The 16,141-nt window shown below is 31.5% G+C and overlaps 2 protein-coding genes across 3 annotated transcripts; both read right to left on the bottom strand.

The window, feature by feature from the left end:
• Positions 1–3,099: 3,099 nt before the first annotated feature.
• Positions 3,100–5,431, bottom strand: LOC146532895 (uncharacterized). Its single transcript, XM_085196742.1, has 2 exons — positions 5,273–5,431; positions 3,100–4,490 (listed from the first exon to the last, which is right to left on the bottom strand). Exon 2 carries the CDS (start codon positions 4,488–4,490, stop codon positions 3,642–3,644), a length of 849 nt encoding a protein of 282 aa, XP_085052868.1. The 5' UTR covers positions 5,273–5,431; the 3' UTR covers positions 3,100–3,641.
• Positions 5,432–7,124: 1,693 nt separating this feature from the next.
• LOC146532894 (antichymotrypsin-2-like) lies at positions 7,125–15,033 on the bottom strand. 2 transcript variants are annotated; one of them, XM_085196387.1, is made up of 12 exons: positions 14,879–15,033; positions 13,934–14,056; positions 13,362–13,550; positions 11,836–12,018; positions 11,590–11,654; positions 11,105–11,245; positions 10,322–10,525; positions 9,990–10,088; positions 9,567–9,707; positions 8,916–9,131; positions 8,313–8,457; positions 7,125–7,310 (listed from the first exon to the last, which is right to left on the bottom strand). In XM_085196387.1, the coding sequence occupies exons 1-12, from the start codon at positions 14,937–14,939 to the stop codon at positions 7,177–7,179; spliced, it is 1,701 nt and encodes a 566-aa protein (XP_085052513.1). In that variant the 5' UTR covers positions 14,940–15,033; the 3' UTR covers positions 7,125–7,176. The 2 variants fall into 2 exon arrangements, with proteins under 2 accessions (XP_085052513.1, XP_085052514.1); XM_085196388.1 differs by lacking the exon at positions 7,125–7,310 and adding an exon at positions 7,877–8,084.
• Between the last annotated feature and the right edge of the window lie 1,108 nt (positions 15,034–16,141).

The raw sequence follows: 16,141 nt of genomic DNA, 5'->3' as shown, positions 1-16,141 counted from the left end.
TTAAATCGAGTTGCATGCGAGTTTAAGCTTTAGCTCCGAAAAAAAAAGATTTTTCTTTAAGATTTTTATTAAGGCAACGGGTAACGACTAAGAATAATTGGTTTTTAAATTTGTAAGTTAGAACAATCTTTGCGTTGCCTTACACAAGAAGTACATTATGTTCTGTTTATAAAAAAGGCTAAAATTAAATGAAGAATGAAACTGAACGCTGCTTAAAAATTAAGATATCCAAAATATAATATTAAATTATTAATATTAATGTAATAGTGCTTATACATTAAATTTTTATTGCACATATAATCTTTTCTTATTTTCTTTATTCTTTTTTCAGCTTTTTTTAGTATCTCACAAAAAGCAGGGTAGGCAAAGGGAACGTGGGAACCTAGTGTTAAGACACTCCGTTCCCATTAAGACACTTCCAAAAATTAAACACTATCCCATATTTCCAAAAGGCGTGGGTGATGATATGATCAAATACAATACTTTTTTAAATTATAATCTACCACAAAAATCTTAATGAGTTTCTATAGTAACAAAGTAGGGATGCGAAATGTGAAAGTTGAAATTGAAATGACTTGCCAATTGACAGGATCTGTTGTACTATGAAAAAACGTATGTTTTTACATATTCATTTTTAATGGTGCTTGCTTATTCTGTAATTGGATGAATTTCTTAGAGTTTAACAAATTGTTGTGGATTCAAAGTGGCAATCTTTCCATATTATAATTTTTTTTGGTTATGGTTACTTCTTCTTTTACATCTAATTGTCAAAGTATGGTGTAAATAAGTAGCACTCGTGATAGACTAGACTAGTCTAGACGTAAATTTCAACCATAAGAAAAAAAAATGTCTCCTGCATTTTACAAGCCACTAAACAGTTTGTTGAGGTGGGAGATGAGTAGAAATTAGTGATTTGTTAGGCCTAAAATAAAACATAATATAATTACTTTTTGTACTGTTTCTCAAAGTTCCGGCCCCAAAGGGTAAAATGGGACCCTATGATTATAACTTCGCTGTCCGTTCGTTAGTATGTCACCAGGCAATATCTCGTAAACCGTGATAATTAAATAGTTGAAATTTTCGCAAATGATGTCCGTTGCCGCTTTAGCAACAAATATTAAAAATAGGATAAAATTAATATTTAAAGGTGCTCCCATAATCCAACATTCCCCTGAATCGGGATCGAACTTACGATCGCATCGCGCGTTACAGTGATACCACTGTATCCCTGGGCCATAGCGGCCTCGATGGACGAAAAATAATTAAACGAAATTTATAATAAAGTAATGAAAGGAGAGGAACAAATAGGAGAGAGCTAAAACCAGCCAGACATTCGTTATGTGATAAAACCTGAAAGTTTCTCTGCGCATACACCCAACACTGGTAAGTTCTATAAATAAGGTACATAAAATAATACCTATATACCTTTCGTTGAATATAAAGCTCAATTAGAAATGACATTATCCATTGCCAGACACTTAGCACGGCTTAGCCCCTTGCTAGACACCTGTAAACCCTAATAAATTATAAGCGTAATTTCGCCATTTTATGTATATTGCTTGGAGGACTAATACTAAAGTGATATCCCAGTTGCCAGACCGTTTGGTTGGTTCATCTTTAACTAAATATAAAATTCTTCGGTTGCTCAGTGATTGACGGACAACGTACAGACGAAAATGCTACGTGTAGATAACTCAAATTAAGCATACGTCTTGTCTTGGGAACCCTTACGCCCGATGTTAATAATCAATCCTAATCCATAAATTGCAACCATAGATTGAAATAGACAGAGATGGAGGACGGCATGCAGGTTAGTGATTGGATAGACATGTCAAAAAATCCAAGATTGACGTTAACTGGAGATCGGAGATACATTATTAACATTGGGCGTTAGACAGTAAAGGATAGCACTAAGAGGAGGACTTCACGAAATTCTTAAGGCGCCAGGAAAATAGGGATTATTCATTAAATAGTTTACGTAAGCCAAGTTGCGGGATACGGCTCTATTTTACTCGTACATTTAATTAAATGAATTGATGGTTAATTGTTAGTTAGAATTATAGCTTTAGAATATAAGCTATTACTTTTATGGAGCTGGTTTTATATAATGACGGCGCTATCGACAGATTTGCTTTTCTAATGTAAAATCATAGAATAAATTATAATGCTACATATTATTATGTAACATAATGTTTTATGTAAGTGATATTTATTTTTATCTATATTAAGTATAGTTTGTTTTCAGCTTCACGCTGTATCCCGCACACAGCAGGGTAGGCAGAGGGAATCTAGTGTTAAAACATTCTGATCCCCACTTTCTACCGAATTCTGGAGGTATTGCGTGTTAAGTGGCAAAAATTGTGGTGTGAATAAAGTAAATAGGCAGTTAGAAACAACCTTGTATCAAGACATTCCTTTCTTAAGGAGGGAAAAGAAAATAATACCCCAACCGAGGATCTAACTCACAACCATCACAATTACAGTTGGAAGTTGTCCCTATTTAGTCACGCGATCGATTTTCTAAAGTTCAATGCCTCTCAGCTTCGTCAATAAAACGTCCAAAATAGCAAAATTTATGTATCGGCTTACGCCTGATTGGATGTCATATAAATATATCACTTTTTGTGTTGAATAAATTAGTAATAAATTATATTTACTTGAGAAATTAATAATCGGTGTGATTCAGACCAAAATTAAGGCCGCAATGGTGAACACCGTCGTGAACCTTTTTTTTTCAACGAACTTTTCAGCAGGGTAGAGGCAGAGGCAACCATAGCAACTCTTCGTGTATTATAAGGAGTGAAAGAAGATCGTTATACTGAAAGAAAAAAGCAGCTTTCCAGTAGAACAGTGTACACTAATGTCACCAGAGTCACTCCTTTCCTCATTTTCCCCCGAATTTTTGAGATTTTGCGTGTTTAGTGGCGGCATAATTATAATATCAAAGCTATTATTCATTTACTTATGTTTTTTATGATAATTTATATATCTGTAGTGACATATAGAATTTGGTTCCTCATATCTTACAATTACATCAGTATGTAAGTGAAATTATAAAATTCCTATTAAAGGTCAGTAACATTTGCAAAAAAACATTAATTATTTCTTTATATTTTCATATTTATTCTTATTTATTCATTCAAAGTAAGAGAGAGTGGTAAGAGAATCAGGGCGATATCTCGGTTAAGCTTAAAGAATGGGAATCGTACCAAGAACCGCCACAATTATAGTCGCACGTTTGTGCCCCCGCGCCATTATAGACTCCGTAGGATTAAATGACGAATACAGACTTTTTAAGCTTTAACAAATACAATGAATCGTCTAACGGGATTAATTTAAACTTAAATGGTAAGACAACAAATTAAGTTGAAAGGTAGGTTGTTCTCTAAATGTTATAACCGAATAAAAACTAGTTGAGTACATATAAAACTAACCTATAAGAGGTACTGTACATTTTTTTATTTTTTTTTGGAATTCTAGACATTAACAAATATAAAGTGCTAGATCAAAAATATCAAATTATAATGAAATATAAACAGAAATTTTATCATAATAAAAAATCTAATTAAATATGTTTATTGTCAAGAAAGGTTTCTTTTAAATAATGTTTTAACTTCCAAGTAATTTTTTTCACGTATATTTTAATCTGTACGTAATATTTGCAAAACGTTGTATTTTCCATTCGAACGATCCTTTTCTTTAGACGACGATGTTTCACACATCATCATATCCTCGTCTACTTCGGAAGCATCTCTAGGGATATTAACATTATTTTTCACTTTAGAGGGAATTCTTTTAACCTTGCCTTGTCTACTCAAATCGCTTAGGTCTTCGACTTTAATTTCTTGATTTGTATTAAAAATGTTCTGTAGATTAACAGTTTCGTTACTCATTTGTTTTCTTTCAAGACGTACATCGCTTTCTGTATGCCTTACTGTTCCTCTGACAATAACCGTAGGTTTAACAACAGTTTGAGATTCTCGATTACCTATCTGATTTTGACCTCCCTTAGTATTTTTAATTCCATAACGCTCGTCATCATTTTGATTTGTGTTTATTTTTGACGTTATTTTAGTTGGTTTTGGTTTTCTATATTTCGGAGTTGGTTTAAATTCATACTCAACAGGTGTATGGACGTGTAAAACAATGTCTTCCTTACTTTTCTCAGTATTGTCTGTACCATTAATTTCTAAGCTTTTGGGAAATCTATACTTCATTGGGGGCATTTCAATTCTGTCATTCCTTCGCGGCATAAAGTCGACATCACTTGGGATATCCATGGATTCGTGGTTATATTTGTCATAATTTTGACCAATATTATTTTCATCGTTTATATCGATTTCTTCAGGTATTTGACTTCTCATTCTCAATGATTGTATAACATCATTGAAAATGGATCGCTTTTCATGATAATTGATGTGTTCCCTAATTTTCGGTGGATGAGCAGTTGTGATGATCATCAGGTACGTCATGCATAGAAAGCACTGCATCTGAAAATATGAAATAAATTTTATAGTTATATAATTCTTTTTAGAAATTATAATCAATATTTTCTTCAATCTTCATTTGACATTGATTTTAAAATGATAAGAAATTAAGGAAAAATTATATACTAACCTTACACTAATCTAATATCTAGTTCAAATGGAAATTTGTTTGAAGTTTCATACATAGTATTGGTTATTGGTTGTTACATAATATTAAGTTTTCTAAATATAAAGATATTAGCTCTTCATAAACTTCTTTTTAAAGTTTTAAAGTTAAATTTGAAGTCAAAATATATATAATTCAATAAATTATAAGTTACAAGTTTAATTTTGTGAGTATAAAATAATTGACCGCCAATATACTAAAGTTGCTGCCTGACATAAGAAGGACCGATAATAAACTTATTGGGACATTTTTTAAGTTATATACAGAATCTCACTTATTTATTAAGGACATGGATGACTTTTAAAAAGTCTAACGTGAACATTTAATTCCTCAGCTTAAGATAATAACAATAGTTAATTTTACACTAAATTTGAAATGGAACAAAATAAAAAACATATAAGTTTAATTATGCTATTATAGCCATTCCTTATAAAACTATTTTTGCCATCTTAGACCCTAAGGACGTAAAAATGTAAACTTCTATTAGTAATTAAGTACAGAATATAAAGAAATTACTTACAAATTGGTGGAAAAATTAATTCCAAGACTAATTATCACATTTTAAACAGAAATATCTATTTACTTTTTTTATTACATTGATTATTATAATTGAACGTACCTTTGTCGATCAGCGGGAGCACGACTACTGACTGCATCGGCCTCATAGGGTTGACTGAACCTGAATGAACTAGCCAGATGCGATCAACTTTTGGTCTAGGCTAGATTGGAAATGTCTAGAAATTTCTTAGATTTAATTTAGAACTTTTATTAAACTAATCAATAATTGAAAAAAATCGGGCTTATTTAATCCATGAACATATTGTTATATAAATATTTCTATAATTATTAAAATATTGGTCGATTTGTTCTAGACCTACACTTTTCCAACGACATCAGATAGTGCTCATAACGCTAAACAATAGCTAATACAATCTTTAAAACTTTAGCTAGGTTGCGAGGGTTCAACATTAATTCTTCGTTATTTTAAGGTCAACAAAAAGTTGTAGTCAGACTCGTGGTCGTGGACGACGGTAACTGGTAACTTACGAAAACAAATATACTTGGAAAATAGTGGCACTTGTAGACGAAATATTTTAAATTCCCCACTTTAGTCATACTTGAGTTGCCCCACTGTTGCGACGTCTCGAATTTGAGTGAAAAATGGAGTACATGTGTACACTAGGTTCTTCTTGCCTACCTAACTACAAGGTGTAAAAAAACGTGAAGTAGAAAAAATATCCTCTGAATTAGATCTAAACCAACTCATCATTTCCTAATTCCGCTGTGATAACGTCAATATTCTATAACTTACTACAAAGTAGTAATACAAATAATCAGTAAATAAAATAGAATTATCAGTTTGGAACCCCTGTATAATGCTAAAGCTACCTGTCTTGTCTAACTCGGGAACTAAGTTCAACCGGAACTTAGTACTTATAGGAATCTACTACAAATTGATACCTTAAAGCAACGATATAGAGAATTAAAAATTTTCTCCAAAGAAAAAATCCGGTTCAATTATGTAATATAGGAGAAATCTATAAAAATAACGTTGTGTATGTTGTTGCCTGTGTTTCTTTATTCAATATATATGTATGTGTGACTAGTGCTCCAAACAAGCTATAATATTGCGGCTTCGCCCGCATAAATTTATTGTTATATTATAGGTAAACTATATAAAATCACATAAATTTTAGCTTATGTATTATGATGATATACATATAAGATACATTACTCTAAAGTTTCACATAAATTCATTTACTAGTTTTTATAAGTGGAACAAGCATCCATTCTCAAAAACTTGTGAAGATTAAAATGGTTATCGCCTGCTGTAAACAAATAGCAAAGTCAGAAAACGTTGTATTTATTTTCAAATACCTTACTATTTTAAAATATTTTCTTCGCTCTGGTAAGGCAAGCCGCAGTGTTGGCGGAAAATTGAAATTTAATCAAAATCAAATCAGCTTCAGGCTGTATTTCGCGCACAGCAGGGTAGGCAGAGAAAACCTAGTGTTAAGACACTCCGTTCCCCACTTTCCTTCGAATTTTCGAGGCTTTGCGTGTTGATTGGAACTCAACGCCGCGTTTTGCCTCAACACCAGAGCGAAGAAATGGAAACATAAATTTAAATAATTGTTTATATTGTGATATTTTTATATGTACAAAAAGTTAAACATCTATTCTGGATTTTATAGGACATAAGTATTGATTTAGGCAGTAAATATTTTTATTCCGTTACTGCCAATGTATGCCGAAATGGGTTAGGAGGAAATAATAATATCTTTTGACTTTCTGTTTACTGCTTACAATAAATAAGTCATGTGTATTACCATGAAATAGTCCTACACAACATCAAAATATTAACCTTTGTCAAATTCATATAAAATTGTAAATCAATATGTTTTTATTTACTAAAAAATATCAAATGTTATTAAAATAATAATTACTGCCATTAATATTATATAATTTAATAAAATAATTGTACGTAATAAATTGTGTAATTATTAAATTATTCATATTTTTCTACATTCCCGTAAATATCCCAGAAAAAAGTGGAGTATCTTGGTACATTATGAAATGTGCATAAGGATGATTGGCGTTGAAGACTATAGTGTCTGGCGGTGGAATTAGAGCTGACATCTTAGTAATAACTATTGCTGAAAATTAAAAAAATATGTAATTAATGAAAACAAATAAAAAACAATTTGAGGCCAGTGAACGCGGCAGATGGGCAGACGATTTAAAGAAGGTGGCTGGCATTGGATGCTTGCGAGAAGCCCAAGACCGGGATAGTCGGCGCCCGATGAGAGACGCCTACATTCAGCAGTGATGGATGGCGATAGGCTGAGAAGAAGGTTTAGCAGGGGAACCTATATAGGTTTAGCTTGACGTATATAATTAATTTCCCCGAGTGGAAATCGAAGCCACAACAACCGCGTTTATAGTTAGAGGCTATACCACTGCGATTTGACTGTTAAAACTGTTACAACCTATTCTAACAATTATATAAATCTTAGGATTATTTAAACTTTCAGTGGTCGTACTTTACATACATAGCACATTATCTATAAATTAATATTGATTCATTTAATCTTATAATTTGTCTTTAAATTTTTTGTAAAGACTAATGTATGTGTTTGTAAATAAAAAACGGACTGAACTGTTTAATTTTTAATGTTCTAAATACAATAAAAAAAACATAATGAAATCATCATTATGTTTTTTTTTTAAACCATACAATTTTGTAAGCAAATAAGTAAGAAAATAAGTGATAAAGCTCCTTAATAATTTTGTTGCACAATGTTTTTATCCAGCAAATATTCCACAGAATAGTGGTGTATTGTCGTATAGAATGAAATAAATGTACGGATGATCTGCGTTGAATACTATAGATGGTGCGGGTAGAGCTGAAGTTACACCAACTATGATAGCTGAAAATAAATATATAATAAATTTTTGACTTTTTTATACTGGCCCTTGTGGTGTAGTGGCGTAGTGTTATTATAAGATTATCTTCTCTTAAAACAGAAAGTATAAAAGCATAAGATGACCTGTTTTAATAGATTTTTTAACGTAGTTTAAGTAAGTTAAAATTTTATTACATCGAATTTTTAACGGATTTCAATAAACACTTTAAATATTTGTAAAAGACGACGTACCATTTCCTGCAGCAGCTTCCGATCCTGATTCGTTAACTATTATAGCGGCTTTTTGTATAGCGGAACTAACTCCTAATTTCTCTGGCACTTCAAATATACCATTTAAACCAGCAGTATTTGGATCGAATAACGCAGTGATATTCAACTGAAAAATAGAACAGGAATTTTATTTAAAATCATATCTTAAAAGTCATATTGATGTAGTGGAACATAGTTTGACTGTATTCTCGATGGCTGTGGATCTGATCTCCACTCGTGTGAAGTTTCATTTACCTTCTCTGGTAAGAATCAATACATAATATTGCAAATTCAAGTTGAAAGTGGAGGACGAAGTGTCTCAATTCATTACTGGCGTGCGAGAAATATGGTGAAACTGAAAAATAATTTTAATCTTTATCAAGTGGTCATCCTCTGTAATTTTATTGAAATAATGTTAATATTAACTTAATTTACTTTAAACGGTACGAAATATCATAACCGAAAAATTGAACAGATCTGTAAATAATAAAATCTGTTATGTAAATAATAAAAATCTTGCGTTTATAATAAAAGTAATATCCTTTATCATTACAAAAAACAAGAAATATAGATTGTTTTGGTCACCTTCTCGAAAACTTCTTTAATATCTGTCGATGTAGTAGTTTTTATTGATGGTAATGAAAGATTTACGCTTTTAAATTTTAGATTACTTAATACATCTTGTAAGACTGAATTAGAGGTTTTTCTTATTTTTTCTAAAAGATCACCAAGTCCGTTTATTGATTTTGGTAACAGTACCAAATATGAAAAGCTTGGATTCTTATATTGCAACTGGACTGCCTGTAAAAAAATATTAACGTCAAATGTTAAAATGAACGAAAGAAATAATTAGATAGATAGATAAATAAAATTCTTTATTGCATACACAAACAGTACAATAAAAGAAAAGAAAAGAAAATCGATAGCTATAGTAATATAACTAGCATGCAAGGGCGACCTTATCACTATTAGTGATCTCTTACAGGTAACCTTGGGCGTAAACATTTACAAAAAAAAAAATAGTAATATAAGAACTGTGTGGTGCATAAAAAATTTGTTAATAATTACAATAATAGCGAATCAGAAAATAAACATACAACATTAAAAATGTGATATAATTTACATATAATACTAATAAATATTATATATACTCATACATAATATACAGAAAAATAAAATAAATTAATATATTTTTCGTATTTAATAACCGCAACAACTATCTAAAGTCTAAATTACCTGAATATTTAGGCGAGGTATATCTGCATATTGAAAATATCCCACTTGGTTCATCATGTTTACTGTTATTTTTTTATTGTCGTTAACAAAAAAATCAGTTTTGCGAGTATTACGCTCTTTAAAAGGTAATTTCCAATTTGCCTGCAATAATATTTTTTCAAAATAAATAAGTAAAACTCTAGGCATAGTTTAGTTTTAGTTGTAGTAGGTGGGTTGTGCAAAAAATTGTATTCCGCTATTTCGTTGCGCCGACCATTTTAGATTAACTACAATATTGATCACATGTAATTATTATCATCAGAATTGCAGCCGTAATCCAAATTTTAGCTGAATCGGACATTTGGAAGTGAGTCAAATTGAGCTTACAAGATTTCACATAAACTAACACAGATACTAACAAAAAGCTTGTAATAAATAACTAACCTTGAAATAAATTGCATCTGCAAGGACTATACGAGTATTCCTCGAGAGAGCATCAGAGGAAACCAGGTCTTGAATTAAATTATTTGTTTTGCTTTTCACCTGAGAACATAAGAAAATATAGTATTGTATCTGTAAAGTTGGTCCTTTAATGTAAGTACTAACATTGACTGTATGAAATGAAGAAAATCATCCTTCATACATTCCCTATGTACTCCACTCGTACACAATTTTATAATTTTATAAATACTCACCGTGTCTTACACCCATCCCTCTGTCCTAAGGTGACAAGTTGATCTAAAATTAATAAAATACATTGTAATATGTAATCTTACCCAATCATTTATTTCTTTTGCCGCATCAACAGGTTTACTGAAATCCAAATTTCTGGCTTCCGAATAAAATATATTCTTAGTGTCCCTCAAAAAGTTTTTACTCAATTTGTATTTATAATTAACATACACTTTTTCAGCTAGACTGAAGTTGACATTAGTTTGTGCATTAAGTTCTGTCAGGTACTTAGGTATTGTAGAACGTATCTGAAAATAATATTTACATAACTATTTAGCATTTTACAGCTCAAATCTTTACGTGTCATTCAATTACCAGCAAGTCCTACTTGCTAACACTGTTTTAAACAATATATAATTATTTTGTTGTAATGCAAAACAGTTATACTGTGTCTTCTAAAGCTGCTCCTATCTGCTGGTGTCAAGACCAAATGCTATGTTGAAAAGAATCAAATATATTACGTTTTTATTAGAAAGAAATAGAAAAATCAAAAATCATGCCAGGTTTAGTTAAAAATACATTTTTTTATATGAACGTTTTCTGAAATATTTTATATAAAGTGACATAATCATAATTATGTATAATAAATAATTTATTATATAAACTTATCTGTGGCTTCGCCTGAAATAATTAAGAGTTATGTATGATACGTGACTAATTGTAAGTGCCCAAAATAACCCTGACAGCAGGTACGGCGAGTTACAATAAAACGATTAATGTGTTCTTATATAGTCTTCCTTTCCTAGCCTTCCTAAAATAATTTTGTAATTTGAACTAGTACATAGTTAATGAGATTAGTATGAAAGTATAGATATAGACATACGTACCGAAGATTGACTTAGATTTATCACTGATAGAAGTTGATTTAAGCATATACCAGATGTATAAAGCGCTAGCTGTGCCAACAAAAAGGACAAACTAAATGGTGAATAAATAACACTAGCTCCTGGATTTAAGCTGGAAGCAGCCTGTAAATCAAATAGAACAAAATATTAAATATTTTTATTTCATATGACATAGTTTTAAGCAATAAAGTAATTCTATTTTTAGTTTCACGTGTAGGCAGAGGGAACCTGGAAACATAGTGTGAAGACACTCTGTTCAACACACACTTCCGTTCCCCATTTTCCGCTGAATTCTCGACTCGTTGCGTATAGAGCGTCTGAACTCAATTTATAAACTCTATCTCTTTTTATAAATATTAAATATTTCATTTCCCCGAGTGCAAATCGAACCCACAACCATTACATTTACAACCGCATGCCTGTGCCCCTGTGCCACGGCAAAATAAAATATCTAAATATATACTAACATAAAGAAAAGCCTCGGTGAAATCGACATTGCCCTGAGACAATTGCTTCACAGCGTTTTCATATCCTGTGGATTAGAAAATATTAGAAACATTAATTTCCTCACAGGTTTTTCTTATGGAAAACAGTTGTTCTACAGGAAGCCAGCCGGCTTCAACTGTTTTCCAGGACAGGACCGATACTGTCATTTATATGTAACTTAATGATTTGAATAAATATATTTTGATCTTGAAATTTAAAGTACTTACGACAGTCAGATTTTGATACACATTCACTATATTTATTTCTATAGTAATTCTTTTTGCATCGGCATTCTGGTTTACATATAGCGGCCTGAGGTCTACATTTATATTGTCTATCGATGCTCTCACAAGTTTCCGGAGGACATGAACGTGCACATCCGGGAACTTCATTTAAACCACTGCATGTCACTGTAGATAAGGATATATTTTTGAGTTAGATTTTGTAGCTTCACGCTTTTTCCCGTATAGTATGGTAAATAGAGGGAACCTAACCTAACCGGTTAAAACACTCCGTTTTCTACTTTCCGCCCAATTTTCGTAACATTACGTCTAGAGTAGCGAAACGCAATGACCAGACTGAGATTTCTAACAATATACATATCTATATATATAAAAGGACTTGTCCTCACTGACTGAGGTAAGACGCTCGCACAGCCGTAACCGCTGTGCGTAGAAACGTTAAATTTGGACAGATGTTTACTTTCGTAATCTGGACATCCACTAAGAAGGGATTTTGAAAAATATTAACCCTAAAGGGGTGAAATAAGGGTTCAAAGTTTGTATAGAAAAAAAATTAAATCGGCGCCGATTTTTATAAAATTTGAAATTTAGATTTCTAAAAGTATTTAATTGAACACGTGTTTCATCGTTTTCTAGAATTCTTCCCCTAAGGGTGCAAATAAGGGGTTGAAAGTTTGTATAGATTTTTTTAAAATCGGCACCAATTTTTATAAAATTTGAAATTCAGGCTCTTAAAAGTATTTGATTGAACACATGTTTCATGGTTTTATAGAATTCTTCCACTAAGGGTGCAAAAAAGGGGTTGAAAGTTTGTATGGAAAATCTTTAAAACGCCACCGATTATTATAAAATTTTTAATTTAGACTCTTAAAAATATTTAATTGAACATGTGTTTCATGGTTTTCTAGAATTCACCCCCTAAGGGTGCAAATAAGGGGTTGAAAGTTTGTATGGAAAAATCTTTAAATCGCCACCGATTTTTATAAAATTTGAAATTTAGACTCTTAAAAATATTTCATTGAACACATGTTTCGTGGTTTATTAGAATTCACCCCTCATTACGCAAGCGAAGCTGCGCGCGTCCGCTAGTTTAATTATATTATACTTTCGCAAAGTATTAAATCCTTTACATTTCATATTGCACTATAAATGTTCAAACTTTGCAGAATATAACAATCTTCAGTATTTATTATTAAAACTGTGAGTCACTATTCTACTTATTATACCTGTTATTGCGGTCGTTGTGATCCAGTAGCTGTACTACTGGCGTCTGACTGTGAACCTGATGGTGGTGGGTTCGATTTCCTTTCGTTGGACTTTCATTTCTGCGCTTTGGTAGACAAAGCGCGGCGTTACGTTCCACTATTTTACACGTAATGTCTTGAAAACTGATGTGAAATTGGGAAATTGAGAGTTAACACTACGTTTCTCGTGTGTACCCCTATTATGGAAAAAATCTGAAGCTGATTTTTTTAACTTTTCAATTAATGTTATAACAAAAATATTCTTACATGGACATTGTTCTTCTGGAATACATTTTCCATTATCGTCTCTAGTATATTTATCTATGCAGATACAGCCACCCTCGCAGCCCCCTTCCACTAAATCAATACAAAGAGGGGGCGACGAACATTTAAACCGTCGGCATCCACCGTTCGAACAATTGGAGTACATTTCATTTTCACCACATGAATTTTGATCTAAAAAGTTATTTAAAAATATTCAAATAATTTTAAATACCTAAAGAAAATTACGTGGGTACCTTACATTTGTAGACTATTCCTCGATATGATCGTTGATCATCTCAACATTATTTTTAAAGAAATTTGTAGCTAGACAAAAATACATATACTAGTAATTTTGGATAATACAGTATTCAAAATGACCTTTAAACAATACACTTCTAGAATCAAAAATAAAAATAATATTTTATAGATAAGGTTGTCTATTCTAGTATATTAAACTATCAACAGAGCTTGAAATTACGAATTACGTTACGACCACTTATGAGATGATCTTATGTGGGCAATGGCAATGTCTTTCTGTTCCCTAAAACCCGTCTTTAAAATATAAATTTAGATACCTTCATTACTGTAATCATAATAATCATTATAATCATTGCTTTCAGCACTACTCTCTGCAGAGCTAGATGATTCAGAACTACTTGATGACGCTTGTGCCTCTGCTGAAGCTGAAGATGATGAGTCTGAAGTTATAAAAAGTGAATTAATAACATTTAAGGTAGCGTTTGGAGTTATTAAAATCTCTTTGGCCAAATAGCAATATGGTCAAGTTTCGAAAGCGTTAGCCTAAAACCACAAGACCATATTGTTATGGTTTTAAGAAAAATTGAATGCAAATTAATTACATTTAAAGTTATAATAATATTTCATTAAATATTTAATGCCTTGTCAATTTTCTTAGATGCTTTTGGGAGGTCTTACGAAACTACTTATTACTTAAGTAAAAAAAGAATGCAATACTCTGTTTTTTTTCTGTTTTTTTAATATTTTCTTGGGAATAATATTAGAAATGATGTTGTCCATCGCCAGACACTTAGCATGGTTATAACCCGCTGCCAACCAGATTAAAATTACCAACCATTTTTTCTTAAATACAGTTAAGAAACATTAGTTATAAAAGGTGCGAGCGAAAAAGCAGGGACCACTACTTTTAAATAACCCTTTCTTAGTGCTACTACCCACAATTTCTCATATTTTACCTATGACAACATTTTATTTTATCATAAGTATAGATAATTCATATTTAATAAAGAGTAAAGGACCAGAAACTCTCCTTTAAATATTCTAAACTCAATTATTTCTTCTTTACCAGTTTCTATATGGATAAAATTATTTCGTTACTGAGTGAAAATAACATAGTTAATATTACTTAGAGAATAAGGGTAATAAACTGATATTAAGGGAGCTGAGCTCAGTCTCACCCTCTCTCCACCCTCCACTCACCCTAAAATTTTCAATAAAGAAAAGGAACGCTAGTAAAACAGAATTAAATTTGATATAGTCACCTGTTGAAACACATATTACACATATATTAATAATGGTTAACAAGTAAATTAAGTTAACCATTTTCGGTAACGTTATCGACGTGAATAATGTTAAAAACTCTGAGCTGGCTTTTATAGAGCGACTGATAGCACTTGTTCAAACACGATAATTTATTTTATAGCTAAAATGGTAATTAAATGACATTTAATACGTATAAATCATTTAAATATTAAAAATAACATTTAATGTTTTTCTTGCTCTGACAAACATAGTAAATTAGTATGATTTCAATGGCTTCTTAGTAAAGAAATATTTGGTAAGCTAAAATATGAAAATCGTCTTTAGAACTATATTTTAATTTTTTCAAAGTAAAGGCCAGTGGGGCCAGTCATGGCGCAGTGGCACAAAGTGTGACTGTAAAATCGACTGGTTCTGGGTTAGATCCCCAATCGAGGAGATGAAATATTTGTTTCAATTACACTTCCATTTCTTCGCTCCCGTGTCGAAGCTAAGCGCGGAGTTGTGTTCCGCCAATCAACACGAAATATCTTCATATTACGGCGAAAATAGCCGTAGGTAGGTAGGGTTGATTTTCATTGGGGGAAAATCAACAATGTATTTAAACTTTTTTTTATTATACAAAGTTTAAATAATAATAATACACATTAATACAATTCGTGACTGAAATTGATGTACACAAAACGTGTAATGTTTTATTAATAAAATTTAATTATGCGCATTCTTATCACTTTATGCACCTATTAAAACAAGGGAGGCGTCGTGGTGCATTAGGAAATTGACTGCAATCGCATTGATTGTCAGTTCATTCCCACTGTTGGGGAATCATTATATTTTAATTATTCTTGTTTCGCCAAAAGCAAGGGCTTACTGATTATGATATTTATGTCGACACAAAAAAAATCCAATGTAATGTGTGTTTTTGTTATAATATATAGAGTAATAGTTTATCTATATATATAAAAGGACTTGTCCTCACTGACTGAGGCAAGACGCACGCACAGCCGTAACCGCTGTGCGTAGAAACGTGAAATTTGGAGAGATTTTTACTTTCGTAATCTGGACATCCACTAAGAAGGGATTTTGAAAAATTTTAACCTTAAAGGGGTGAAATAGGGGTTCAAAGTTTGTATGGAAAAAAATTTAAATCGGCACCTATTTTTATAAAATTTGAAATTTAGATTTTTAAAAGTATTTAATTGAACACGTGTTTCATCGTTTTCTAGAATTCTCCCCCTAAGGGTGCAAATAAGGGGTTGAAAGTT

This window comes from Heliconius melpomene, chromosome 13, assembly GCF_056956725.1.
Source record: "Heliconius melpomene rosina isolate 202511_hmr_F chromosome 13, ASM5695672v1, whole genome shotgun sequence".
Lineage (NCBI taxonomy): Eukaryota > Metazoa > Arthropoda > Insecta > Lepidoptera > Nymphalidae > Heliconius > Heliconius melpomene.
The sequence above is the reverse complement of the archived record's forward strand: the minus strand, read 5'-3'. Positions and strand labels throughout refer to the sequence as shown.

Excerpts from the sequence above, each read along its gene's own strand:
- LOC146532895 (XM_085196742.1), bottom strand. The coding sequence starts at position 4,490 with ATGCAGTGCTTTCTATGCATGACGTACCTGATGATCATCACAACTGCT.
- LOC146532894 (XM_085196387.1), bottom strand. The coding sequence starts at position 14,939 with ATGGTTAACTTAATTTACTTGTTAACCATTATTAATATATGTGTAATA. Across the intron at positions 11,655-11,835 it reads TGTATCAAAATCTGACTGTC|GATATGAAAACGCTGTGAAG; the intron begins GTAAGTACTTTA and ends TCTAATCCACAG. Across the intron at positions 7,311-8,312 it reads GGAAGCTGCTGCAGGAAATG|CAATAGTTATTACTAAGATG; the intron begins GTACGTCGTCTT and ends TTTAATTTTCAG.